Below are 14,491 nucleotides of genomic sequence, written 5' to 3'. Positions count from 1 at the left end.
ATATGAGTTTGAATGTCCTTCTCGTATCTTTCCTTTAAAAAAAATGCTTCATCCAGTTCTTATCTTCAGAATTTTTGGTTTCAGAATTTCATTAATAAAAAAACATTTCACAGCAGAAGGAAAGCAACTCGAAATGTTTTAAACTCTTCTGTTGAGAGTTAATTCGTATTTTTAAAAAGCTACATTTTTTAGAATATAATGCTTTTAGATCTTTTAAAAAACCTTTCACATACTATATTTTCTGACAGGAATTTGGCAGTATTACCTGCCATAACAGACGAAAACGATTATTTAAAACAAATTATACATACAACTCACATACTTGTATAACCAACCACTTCCTCTTTTCGGTCAAAGTTAATTTATCGACACCTATTCCACTACCTTTTTTCGATCATAGATAATTTATTGACACCTGTCTTGCCAATTTAAAGTATTGCACCGACACTTGCATGTCAATGAAACCAATATGTCAATGATCTCCAGATGTCAAACTAGATTGCGCTGTTGTGTTGCTAACTGTGACGTATGAAGTAAGTGTGACGTACGATATTTAGTGAGCAATCAATACACCTTTGTAGATTTTGAAAAAGAGCAGGCTAGTGGCACTACAAGGCAGTAGTCGCACCCGCAAATTGGAAAGGGATCAAAATAAGTTGCAAAACTTGTTTCCCAATCCACTATAAATAAATATGTTTAAATTAATCAAAAGCATAAAGAGTACGTAGAAAAAAGATAGCTCCATTGCCCAAAGAAAATAAAAACAGAAAGTCCATATAGAAAACTACAAAACGCAGGTGTTATGAAAGATTATATAACAATCTGTTTTATACAATGTAAAATGAAAAAAAAATAACCGAACTCTTACAAAATTTCAAAACGGAAATTCCCAAATCAAAAAGCAAAATCAAAAGCTTAAACACATCAAACGAATGAATGATTACTGTCATATTCCTAACTTTCAATGTAGGAAAAAGGAGATTAAAGGAGTAGGTTCAGTAAGACCCCTTTTTGGCCCCAAAATATAGCAGTTTTACAAACGTATTAAAATGTAATCTTTTAATCATACGTTTTTTGATTGAGTAAAGCCTGCCAATTGATATTTTATCGTATGTTTTTCTATGTTGTGATGTTATGCTATTGTTTCAGAAAAAGGGAGAAGGTTTGGATCCATTAAAACGTTTAATCCCGCTGCAAATGTTTGCATGCACCTGTCCTAAGTCAGGAATCTGATGTACAGTAGTTGTCGTTTGTTTATGTAATATATACGTGTTTCTCGTTTCTCGTTTTGTTTATATAGATTAGACCGTTGGTTTTCCCGTTTGAATGGTTTTACACTAGTAATGTTGGGGCCCTTTATAGCTTGTTCTTCGGTGTGAGCCTAGGCTCCGTGTTGAAGGCCGTACTTTAACCTATAATGGTTTACTTTTTAAATTGTTATTTGGATGGAGAGTTGTCTCATTGGCACTCACACCACATCTTCCTATATCTATTTTAGCTACTAAATGGAAAGTAGAATGCTTTTGCTACATAAATATAGGCTGTTTTTGACAATACAATGCACATTTACGGGTACTAACATCATTTTAAAAAGCAATGCTAAATTAATGAAATCTTCACAATTTGAGTATTTTATTTAATTTTAGACGGTTTCCGTCTTAAATGAAAGAGGCAGAATTCGTGTTCATTCATAATATTGATATGTAAGTTGTATTTGATGGTAATACATAACATGTATAAAGGTTGAGGATGAACACGAATGTGGCCACTTTCATTTTTGACAAAACCCATCTGAAAAGTGACGTTTTTTGGCATATTTGAAAGATTTTTCATATTTAAGCTTATATCGGAGCGTTTTTAATGACTTCATCAGTTCAAAATCTTTTACAGAAATTAATTGAATCAATTTAAATCAACACTTTAATAAGTATTTTAAAAGTTTCCAAAATCTATCGTTCGATGAATCTGAAATTTGAGGCCAAAATCGGCCCTTACCGGACCTACTCCTTTGGTTTGATAGCTTGCTAAGCCTCCCACTTGTATGAAAGACACATAAAAAAAATCTTCCAATATTGACCTCATTGTGTAAACAAACATACATAATAAGTATAAATGTCAAAATTAAGGGTGCAGTAGTCAACATTGTGTTAAAATCTTAATCTAGTGTTTCCCCCAAGCATGTTTAGCATGAATAGACGCAATGCCATTTTTAAATTTCCAATAAATCTATATAAAAAAGAAGATGTGGTATGATTGCCAATGAGACAATTCTCAAGAAGATACAAAAAATGACACAGACATTAACAACTACAGGTCATCGTACGGTATTCAACAATGAGCAATGCCCATACCACATAGTCAGCTATAAAAGGCCCCGAAATCATCATCATAGGCCGTGTTCACATTGACCTAAACTCGGTGTTGTGTTAGTGTAACTCACACATAAACTAAACATAATTACGTTCCCATTGATAAAACTCAATGTTTACATGTAGTTTAAATCAGGTTTTGTCTTCATGCAGTCGATAGTCGATGTAGGCCTTGTGTAGGTTCAGTGTACACAAAACTAGACATTCCGAACTGTAATTTTTCCATTTATATGTAAAACAGAAACGATTTTTATATAAAATTGATACTTATAACACTTATTAATTAAGTTCTTTACAGAAATATTTGTCTAAACTTGACATATTTATTCGTTATAAAAACACTTTGCGTAGCCTTATTAACCCCTTATCGAAACTCATCCATCATCATTGCCAAACACATAATTCCTTAGAAAAGGTCTTCCCGAATCGACTGGACGTACACACTGACAGAAACATTTGCCACTGGTCTTTACTCAAACAACGACTCACTCATAAATGCATTACTGAAAAAGGGTGAGGTCAATTCCTTGTTTGTGTAGAATCTCAGATCCGTTAGAATACTATTAGAAATTAAAAAAAATATCTCCCTCTCCTTTTGCCAAAAAAACAACTTGTATAGAAACAATACCATTGGAAACAAACAGAAAAGATAGAAATGTAGTGATCATTAACATCGCAATTCTTTTTCTTTATCTATAAGCACGCTGATGCAGCCTACATTTTAAAAGTGCGTAGTTGAGACATCTTTAAACTACTGCAAATCATCCAAAATGACTTTCTTAAAGGAGCAACCACTTTACTTTTTTTTTTAAAAAGGGGGGGGGGGGTCTGAGTCCGATTTTTTTCTCGCGCGAAAGTTAATATTATTTTTTTTATTTTTTTTCGATTGTACCAATTCAATATTTAACACTATAATGTATGGGGAAACTTTGGATTCCGACTATTTTTTCATTCTAATCATCTGTATGACCCGATCTTTTTCAATCAAATTGTGGAAAAATCCATCCCCCTTTTTTTTAAAGTCAAATGGTCGTTCCCTTACTGCTAGAAAAGTTGTTCGGAAATTTGAGTTCGGTTCTACGTAATGAACATTTTAGTCCATCAGCTGGTAGGGCAAAATTTCATTTCTGTGTTACACCCCAGGGTACCGCAATTTTTTGGTATAAATTTAAAGAGTAATATATGGAGAATATTTTAAGAGGTGTTAGACTTTGGAAAAAGTGTCCAAAAGGGGTAAAAAGGGGACTTATTTAAGGGTATATCAAAAATTTTGTTTTGCACATATTTATAGAAAAATGTAAAAATAACCAATAATTCAGTACTTTTCTTTTTATTAAATGGAACAAATCATATCTTATTCAAACGCAGGCTAATTTTCAATTAATTTTTAAATCGTAGAGGACCAAGAAAAAAGGGGGAGGGTAATTTCCAAAATTCATGATTTTGAATGAAAAGAAGCAAAAGTACTAATTTTCTTGATAAAATGGTATATTTTTTATATTGAAACATAGAGCATAATGTAACTACAATGTAAAGGCTGTTGAAAAAAAAACATTAAAAGGTAAGAAACAAAAACATAGAATCAACGACAGACACAAACATAGGCAACTAGAAATGCACGATTCTGTCATAAATTTTGACATCATATTCACGAAATAACTTACATATTAAAACACACAAAACTGTCAGGGTTTCTAGATTTCTATCTTTCATTTTTTTTAATAACAAATCACTACATTTTAAGGTCACGCAGAAGGTCAATCCATAGAATCATCATCAGTTTGGTCACCGGCATCTACCGAATTATCATTATCATCATTTTCATCATATTCGTCGTCATCGTTAGCAATATCAACGTTTTGATAATCCTTTTATCTACAAGCTTTCGAGCATTTACATACAGGTATCTGTTCAGGATAAACCTTGTTGAACACATGAACATCTGTTGTTGGCACAACCAGCTTTAAATGAACAGCACTTCAGAATTATTAAAGCATCTAACACTGGTGGTTGGTCTAGCCAATTGATACTGATCAAATCGTTCTAAACAATCAAACTATAGTTGTTTAGCAACAGACCAGTGTTTTGTTTAAGAGCAGATTTCCAAATCTTCGTCTGAAAGTTGGGTGGTTTAATGTGCTTTAACATTGCATCTTTTGTTGGGGGCAGTAGATGACAATAAATCTTTTTTTTTGTTGCATTTCAAAACGTTCTGATCTTTATTCATCTATATTTTTAATTTCGTAGCCATATATAGAACACGAAAACCTCTCGAGTGTTTTGCCAACTCTTCGTCAACCTCTTCAAATGTTTCATCACGATGGAATAGACCTTCCAAAAACACATAACGTGTAAAAAAGCCGAATACTTTGCTTTTTTTCCTTCACTAGACAAAACACTTACTGAATCACAACCTGTACTGTATTGCCGTGAAATCTTGGCCGTTTTCTACAAACATTCTCACCAATCTAACAATGTTAGAATTGATATGCAAGCCAACTTTGAAAATAGTAAGCCAATACTTCAACATCAATGTCAGAAGGTTTTATAACAATGGAGTCGTAACTTTTGTCAGCTGCATATTTTTGCTTTAAGAAACATTTTTCTTCCTGTTTGATTATAAGATAAAACTATTCTACGCTATTTCTTTTCCAACATTTATTTTGTGGCATATACTTCCATGTGATACACATAAATCAATACATTCAAGTGTAAATCTATAGGATTATTTACCCTTTTCCAAACCAAAGAATTCAACAAGAGCAACTTTTTTCCCCCAACTAACAAACATTTCTTCCATTCCCAAGAACACGATTGTGATGGTCTAGAACTTACCGTAAGGATTTGCCCTCCCAAGGACCTGCTGTTTTAATTTTTTTTATGGATATTGTGGGATACTAATCAGTGACAAAATCAATTTAGGATCTCTTTTCGAAACTAAAAGGATGGTTTTTAAAATAACAATTGCCAAATAAAAAAAATGCTTGGTATCCTAGTAATGGGTTGAATAACTGCCATGTCATCAAATATCCACATGCTTTCCTAAATAATGACCATTTTCTAAAAAACCATCCAGGGCATATTTTAATTTTCATTACATGTGTACCATCAAAGTTTGCAAGATACATTGGAAGAGGACCTAATTCAAACTGGAGAGCCTATCGCATATCCAACTATCTTGTCTGGGCTATGACAAGCAGGCGACATTTTTTTCATCTGCTCTCAATGTTTTGTTGTTCTTATCAGCCATTAACTGCTTGTCTTTTATTTCCTTTTTTAAAAATGTAAGCAATGATAATCTTTTAATTGTTTTGAAGATATCGGTTGACTTTTGTATAAGCCGTTCATTAATGAAAATTGTTGAGGCAAACTTTCCCTTTTCCTACGCGTTTAGAAGGTTGCACATTAATTCCGAAGAAGCAACAGAACCCGAGAACAAGCCATATAACTGCTCAGATGTTTCAAATTGATTTGGCTAGCTTTGTAGTGTCTGAAACAATTTCATAACATCAGTTTTTTCCCTCTTCATTTGAGTTTTTTAAAGTTTTTTGTGTGGATGTTTCAGGGTTACCCATTCCTACCAAATCTCGAATTTTAAGGATATTGAAGCTCTTGTCACTGCTGGTGGACGTTTCGTCCCCGAGGGTATCACCAGCCCAGTAGTCAACAATCTGTGTTGACATGAATATCAATAATGCGGTCATTTATATAAATTTCCTGTTTATAAAACGTTGATTTGTTCGAAAAACTAAGGATGTTCTTATCCCAAACATAGACTACCTTAGGCGTATTTGGCAATTTTTTGGAATTTTGGATTCTCAATGCTTTTCAACTTTGTACTTGTTTGGCTTTACAAATATTTTGATATGAGCGTCACTGATGAGTCTTATGTAGACGAAACGCGCGTCTGGCATACTAAATTATAATTTTGGTACCTTTGATAACAGTTTCAATTCATGTACATTTAACAACCAACGCTTAGCAGAATCTTTATTTAAACTGAAAACAACAAAGCCAATTTTTTTTTGTATCTCTTAGAAAACTAAGAACGTAAAAAGTATGGCCAATTCTCATAACTGACTATTTGACGTTCATTCAAAGCGATGTTTGTCGATTGAATGACTTAATAATCTTAATTCAATCACTACATAGCTAAACCACAAAATGTAATCAAGCACACTTTTATTGAGTTCGATAGAGTGCACCTTTTCTGAACGCAAAAAAACCACCTGAATTTGTACTTTTTCAGTAATATTTTGTTACACATTCACCTTATAAAATAATTTGTCTCACCAAAACATCATAAATCGATATGTAAATGTGTGTTTTCAGTTGCAAATTGATAATGCTTATGTGTGAATGCATTGTACATGTTGTATACTGAATCAAAGACGGTAATTTGATGATTTCCGTAATTTAACGAGTATTTGCACGTACATATATTTTATCAAATATTTCATGTTTTAGACGATATATAAATACTGCAAATGATTGAAACATTGTATAATGATTAATTCTAAAGTTTAATTAACTTAAACGGGTAATTGTATAACGAATTTCTTTTTGAAAGGAAAAAATATGCTTTAATTTTAACCCAAAAAATCGGATTGTTTGTATGGTAAAAAAAACCTTTTTTTAAAACAAAAAATCTTCAGAGTAACATTAAATATGATAGTGTTGTATCTGTTTTAGTTGTTTACACCTATACTTTAATTTTTTTTAGTCGCTTTATATCAAAAAATTTAATTAAAAATTACTTAGTCGTGATTGCTAAATGAGGGGACCATTGAAAGGGACGTTTTTAAACCTCTTTTGGACACTTTTTTTTTAGTCTAACACCTTGTATTTTATCAATAAGATAATGAAGTTGAATTCTATCAAAAAAAATCGCGGTACCCTGGGGTGTAACACAAACTCCTTAACTAGAGCGTTTTTGAGAACTAGCTGATGGACTATTTGAATGACATATAGTTTACAAGTGTGAACACATCTTTTGTACAGGTAACTAAACAAGGTGTATAGATGTGGACAAATCTTATGTGAAACTAGTGTAGATTACACTAAACCAAATGTAAACATGTTTACTGTACACGGCGTTTGGTGTGAACACGGCCATATTAAAATGTAAGTGTTATCTGCTTATTTCACTTCTCTTCTAACTCACGGGTATGCATATACTAACTAACAGGAATTTCTAAATAGTGAAATATTGTGAATAAAATGTAGGTCTGTATATGTAACACGTAAACAAACGACAACCGCTGAATTCAGTACAGGCTCCTGACTTGGGACATGTACATACATAAAGAATGTAGCAGGGTTAAACATGTTATCAGGATCCCAACCCTCCCTGTGGCTTCCATGAATTATTTAATAATTAAAACACTCGACATTCACATGTCTTGAAGATCCGGTGTCTGACATGCTAACGACAGTATATATAGCTGAGGGTTTTCCGTTATGTGGCTCATCGAATTTCGAATTGTATAAAATGGATTTCTGAGGTAGGATTTGTTTTATTTTCTATTCTATTGCATTATTCGCACATTTACTGATTTCACCAAGTCAACATGGCGGCACCTTAGTTACGAAATATCAACTTTGGATTTGATGGTAGCTTACGAGAAAAACATGTAAATCAAAAATGGCAAATATTGGGTTTGAGAATAAAAAGAATTAAACATATTTTTTTTAACTGTTACTGACGATATAAGCAATGCAAGCTAAAGATTTTAAGTATTAGACTGATGTTTGAGCTTTATCTAACAGGGAGTTAAAAAAAAACCAGCCACACACACGGCATACCCATCCTCGCTTCAGTTTTTTTATAACCGTATTTGTCCTATTAGATTCGAAATAATTCATGGAAGAGAGAGATTTTTTGGAAATTTAACATGGTCTGCGCCGTGATATTTTTGAATTTTATCCTGAGCGTTATTGCTTAAATTAAAATAGAAAAGATATATTACAGTAAAATTCAAAAGAAATAATTACATATGTAAAATAACTGTGAAGTCTAAAAAAAAATAACAGAAAAGAATAGAGATTATTATAAGTTTAAACATACTTATTTATAGTGGATTGGGAAACAAGTTATTGCAACTTATATTAATCCCTTTCCATTTTGCGGGTGCGAGTGCTGCCTTGCACCAGCAATGTGGTAAGGGGTTTATAATAATTAATAAGATTATTATTAGGTTTAACCAGGCAACTACCTGCCTATATTAGAGCAATTTCTAAAAACTTTCGAAGTGGGACACATAGTGAAATTAAAATATAATCAGAAACAAACAATTTCTCTAAAACTTGTAAAAAGACACTTTAAAATAACTTCATCAGAACTAGTTTTCCTCTGCTGCTGTTTTTACAATTTTCAGGATTGACTGATAATTTGGTGCGATTTCAGAAAATGCATATTCATTTGACGATACCTTTTCGAAAGACAAAAAAAAGACCAAAATATTATTCCAAAACTTCGTATAAATAAGAGAAATGGTCAAGTTATGTCCATAGGTAAGACCCATTTTGAAATTCCTGATTCATTGGTATTACTAAATATAATCACAATATTAATTCAAAGAGTTGATAATTTTTATGGTTGTCGATTTTTGAATACTTTACGAAAATAGAAATGCCATTGCAATACAGTGTCACTCTGTAGAACGTATCTCTGCGACGTTGACATTTTCTGGAGTATTGACATAAGGGCTATTCCACAAAAAAATGTATGGGGGGGTTGGAAGGCAGTTTTTGTCAGCAAACCCCACCCAGACAATTGTAATTGAGACTTATAGTGCATTATAGTGTGAAAAGTTGCTCTGATACCCATCACCTATGTATTATTAATACAATGTGCCTTCCAACCCCCCCCCCCCCCCCCCCCGCAAACATTTTTTTCTGGAATAGCCCTAAGATAAATAGTGGGGTTTATTTTGCTAAGTCTTTAGTTAACTATGTTGTGTCTTGTGTACTATTATTTGTCTGTTTGTCTTTTTATTTTTTAGCTATGGCGTTGTCTGTTTATTTTCGATCTTTGAGTTTTACTGTCCCTCTGGTATCTTTCGCCCCTCTATTTCCTTGAGAATATGCAAGATATCCAGTTTTCGACAACAACACTCAAACAACACTTGTTCATGGAATACAAACTTGTTCATGGAATACAAACTTGTTCATGGAATACAAACTTGTTCATGGAATACAAGTATATTTTTACTAGTTTATACGATTTTCAAGATCACGATTTATTTGATGAAATGGTTCATCTTTTCAAAAAAAGTATCGAAACATTCTGGTTATCTTAAAGTGTCAGACCACCAATTACTCCCTCCAATTTAGAACGTGAAAGAAGGTCTACTCGGACAAAAAATAGTGCATTTGATATCATTGTTTATTTAAACTAACCAACAATTTGCAGAAATGAAACTTTTTGTGAAAGGGAGATATATTTAGGCCATTTTAAGCCAAAATTCACTTGTCAATGAGTTTGCATCAGAAATTCAGGACTAATGTGCTAGATAGTACACTAATTTAAGATTTCCAGAAAACCGGGACTTACTTTGGTAGTGCAGGTCTGTGTTTTCAAGATCAGAAATTTCTTATAAGACTTTAAACATTGGTTGAAAATTGGCATGTAGAAAGGTGATACATTTACAATTCAGGATATACCTGTTTTCAATGCTCTTCAACTTCGTAATTTATTTGGCCTTTTTCACTTTTTTGGATTCGAGCGTCACTGATGAGTCTTTTGTAGACGAAACGCGCGTCTGGCGTATATACTAAATTTAGTCAGTCCTGGTATCTATGATGAGTTTATTTCCTTAAAGTTAAACTTAAGGTGAAATATTAAGAAAGCTGCAAAATTTGGTGGAATAGATTTTTAATTGGTGGTCTGACACCTTTGACCGTTACGGAAAGTCAAAGGCTACTGAAATATTTTAGTTTTTCATAAGCAATTATTCAACGTCTTGTGATTCCTTCTCAATAGCTATCACTAAATATGATTAATCACGTGACATTACCTGTCGTGAGCAACACAACGGGCATCGACCGATTCCGTACCCTCATCTAAGGATAGAAGGCGTGTAGCGGATTCAACCGAGGATTGCCGAATGGACGGACATCAACAGCGGAACAGAAAATGCTCATTCGTCTCAACTCGGCCGATTCCGTACTCTCATAGCGGATTCTACCGAGGATTGCCGAATGAGAAAATGCTCTGACTGTCTTGTGGATCTCATGAGTTACAGCTTTTGTAAGAAGCGCGTGGTTTCGGTTTTACTTTTATTGTGCTTTATCTTTTAAAACTTTTTTAAGTTGTCTGTCTAGACGAATTATGTATGCCCAATTTATGGCAAAATAATCTACTTATTGATTGTGGTCTCGTAATGGTAGAAGTAGAAGTATGGGCATTGTGTTTTCTGGTCTGTACGTCCGTTTGTTAGTCCGTCCGGCTTCAGGTTTAAGTTTCAATTCAAGGTAGTGTTTAATGAAGTTGAAATCCAATCAACTTGAAACTTAGTACACATGTTCCCTATGATATGATCTTTCTAATTGTAATGCCAAATTAGAGTTTTGACCTCAATTGCACGTTCCACTGATCATAGAAAACGATATTGCAATTGGGGAATCCGTGTACTGTGGACACATTATTGTTTTATCTCGTGAACGTCATAATGTCATTTCAAGCTTCATTACATAATATTTTTTAATAAGGCTAAAATATCAATACAATGATCATTACATGAATAATTAAACATTGCATTACCAATTCAATAATTCTGATAAATAAGTACGCAACACAATTTAAATTTGATAACCAACTATTTTGAGTAATTAACGTACAAATATCATTTGCAATGTAAAATAAAATAATTGAGAAGTGAAATGGGGAATGTGTCAAAGAGACTACAACCCGACTGAAGAGCGGAAAACAGCTTAAGGCCACAAATGGGTCTTCAGTGCAGAGAGAAAATCCAACACCCTGAAGCGTACTTCAGCTGGCCCCTAAACAAAAATATGTACTTGTTCAGTAATAATGGACGGCATACTAAATTCCAAAATATATAAAAGAAACTAAAATTAAAATTCATACAAAAATATTAAGTTTTTGTTTTAATTGTACTAGAAAGAGCATTTCAAAATGTTGGTCAACTGTACGAGAAACTCGACTTGGAATTATAAAATTATTAGATGATTACAATCTCGTATTGTATTTTTTGTTTGCGGAAGCTAATAGAATAAGGTCTGGGGGTTGCAACCCACCTTTTTTGAACGATCAATGCATTTGAATGGGCACATATAGTTGACCCCCTTTTTTATCCTGGCTTTCGACCTTCTTTATAAAATGACTGGATCCGTTCATGGAACGAGGACATCTAGCTTTGTTACTTAAAAACACCTTTTAATTTAATTATGCATTGCATTTGAATAGGTTAATTGTGATTCATTACCCATGCGTATACCTTAATTACTTATAAATTAGTACAAATTTTGACCTCCCTGAACATTAATTAAATACTAGAATGCAAATGCTCATGTCGTTAACAGTACACTTAAGCATTTGGACCAAAAAAAATATCTAAATTAAAGAATGACAGACACATTTAAAGAAATGATTTAAAATCCTTAAATGTAATATTTTACAGGCATGTTGCAAGGCTTGAAAGCAGGCTACATGTTTGTGACCTGGCTTAATATATACACCAATATTTTACATTTACGTGAAAAGGCTAAAAAAAGATTATATGACTAGCATAAAATTATTTGTCTTAAGATTTTTATGCCCCATTTATGGGCATTATGTTTTCTGGTCTATGCGTCCGTTCGTCCGTCGTACCGTCCCTTCATTCGTCCTGTCGTACGTCTGTCCCGCTGCAGGTTAAAGTTTTGGTTATAGTTTTTGATCGAGGTAGTTTTTGATGAAGTTGAAGTCCAATCAACTTGAAACTTAGAACATATGATCTTTCTAATCTAATGCCAATTAAGAGACACCCCCCCCCCCCCCCCCCCATTTTCACGGTCCACTGAACATAGAACATGATAGTGCGGATGGGGCATTCGTGTACTTGGGACACATTCTTCTTATATCTTGTATTTGGTTTATGCATAAAACTAAAATTCAATCGACGTGTATTTTTTGTGAAGCAGGATGTGTAAAGAAATAAAATAAGGAGATATGTTATGATTGCTAATGTGTCAACTATCATCCAGTAACCACACAGCGATAATGTAACCAACTATAATAGGCCACCGTACGAGAGTCAACAATGAGTAAAATACATACTGTATAGCACCGTACGAGAGTCAACAATGAGTAAAACACATACTGTATAGCCCCGTACGAGAGTCAACAATGAGTAAAACACATACTGTATAGCCCCGTACGAGAGTCAACAATGAGTAAAACACATACTGTATAGCCCCGTACGAGAGTCAACAATGAGTAAAACACATACTGTATAGCCCCGTACGAGAGTCAACAATGAGTAAAACACATACTGTATAGCCCCGTACGAGAGTCAACAATGAGTAAAACGCATACTGTATAGCACCAAACGAGAATCAACAATGAGTAAACAGCATACTGTATAGCACCGAACAAGAATCAACAATGAGTAAAACACATACTGTATAGCACCGAACGAGAGTCAACAATGAGTAAAACACATACTGTATAGCACCGAACGAGAATCAACAATGAGTAAAACACATACTGTATAGCACCGAACGAAAGTCAACAATGAGTTTAACACATACTGTATAGCACCGTACGAGAGTCGACAATGAGTAAAACACATACTGTATAGTACCGTACGAGAGTCAACAATGAGTAAAACACATACTGTATAGCACCGTACGAGAGTCAACAATGAGTAAAACACATACTGTATAGCACCGTACGAGAGTCAACAATGAGTAAAACACATACTGTATAGCACCGTACGAGAGTCAACAATGAGTAAAACACATACTGTATAGCACCGTACGAGAGTCAACAATGAGTAAAATACATACTGTATAGCACCGTACGAGAGTCAACAATGAGTAAAACACATACTGTATAGCACCGTACGAGAGTCAACAATGAGCATGACACATACTGTATAACACCGTACGAGAGTCAACAATGAGTAAAACACATACTGTTTAGCCCCGAACGAGAGTCAACAATGAGTAAAACACAAACTGTATAGCCCCGAACGAGAATCAACAATGAGTAAAACACATAATGTATAGCAGCGCATGAGAGTCAACAATGAGTAAAATACATACTGTATAGCACCGTACGAGAGTCAACAATGAGTAAAACACATAGTGTATAGCACCGTATGAGAGTCAACAATGAGTAAAACACATACTGTATAGCCCCGTACGAGAGTCAACAATGAGTAAAACACATACTGTATAGCCCCGTACGAGAGTCAACAATGAGTAAAACACATACTGTATAGCACCGTACGAGAGTCAACAATGAGTAAAACACATACTGTATAGCACCGTACGAGAGTCAACAATGAGTAAAACGCATACTGTATAGCACCGAACGAAAGTCAACAATGAGTAAAGTGCATACTGTATAACACCGTACGAGAGTCAACAATGAGTAAAACACATACTGTATAGCACCGAACGAGTCAACAATGAGTAAAACACATACTGTATAGCACCGAACGAGAATCAACAATGAGTAAAACACATAATGTATAGCACCGAACGAAAGTCAACAATGAGTAAAACATATACTGTATAGCACCGTACGAGAGTCGACAATGAGTAAAACACATACTGTATAGCACCGTACGAGAGTCAACAATGAGTAAAACACATACTGTATAGCACCGTACGAGAGTCAACAATGAGTAAAACACATACTGTATAGCACCGTACAAGGTCAACAATGAGTAAAACACATACTGTATAGCACCGTACGAGAGTCGACAATGAATAAAACACATACTGTATAGCACCGTACGAGAGTCAACAATGAGTAAAACACATACTGTATAGCACCGTACGAGAGTCAACAATGAGTAAAATACATACTGTATAGCACCGTACGAGAGTCAACAATGAGTAAAACACATACTGTATAGCACCGTACGAGAGTCAACAATGAGTATAAC

At 34.0% G+C, this 14,491-nt stretch overlaps 1 protein-coding gene across 1 annotated transcript in view; it reads left to right on the top strand.

The window, feature by feature from the left end:
- The first annotated feature begins 7,364 nt into the window (after nucleotides 1-7,364).
- Nucleotides 7,365-14,491, top strand: part of LOC134692661 (uncharacterized) — a 41,878-nt gene continuing 34,751 nt past the window's right edge. Inside the window, exon 1 of the mRNA XM_063553127.1 lies at nucleotides 7,365-7,493. Within this exon, the coding sequence (XP_063409197.1) occupies nucleotides 7,447-7,493 (47 nt within the window). The 5' untranslated portion in view covers nucleotides 7,365-7,446. The remainder of the gene's footprint in view (nucleotides 7,494-14,491) is intronic.

This window comes from Mytilus trossulus, chromosome 12, assembly GCF_036588685.1.
Source record: "Mytilus trossulus isolate FHL-02 chromosome 12, PNRI_Mtr1.1.1.hap1, whole genome shotgun sequence".
NCBI lineage: Eukaryota > Metazoa > Mollusca > Bivalvia > Mytilida > Mytilidae > Mytilus > Mytilus trossulus.
This window is presented reverse-complemented; position numbering and strand designations above follow the sequence as displayed.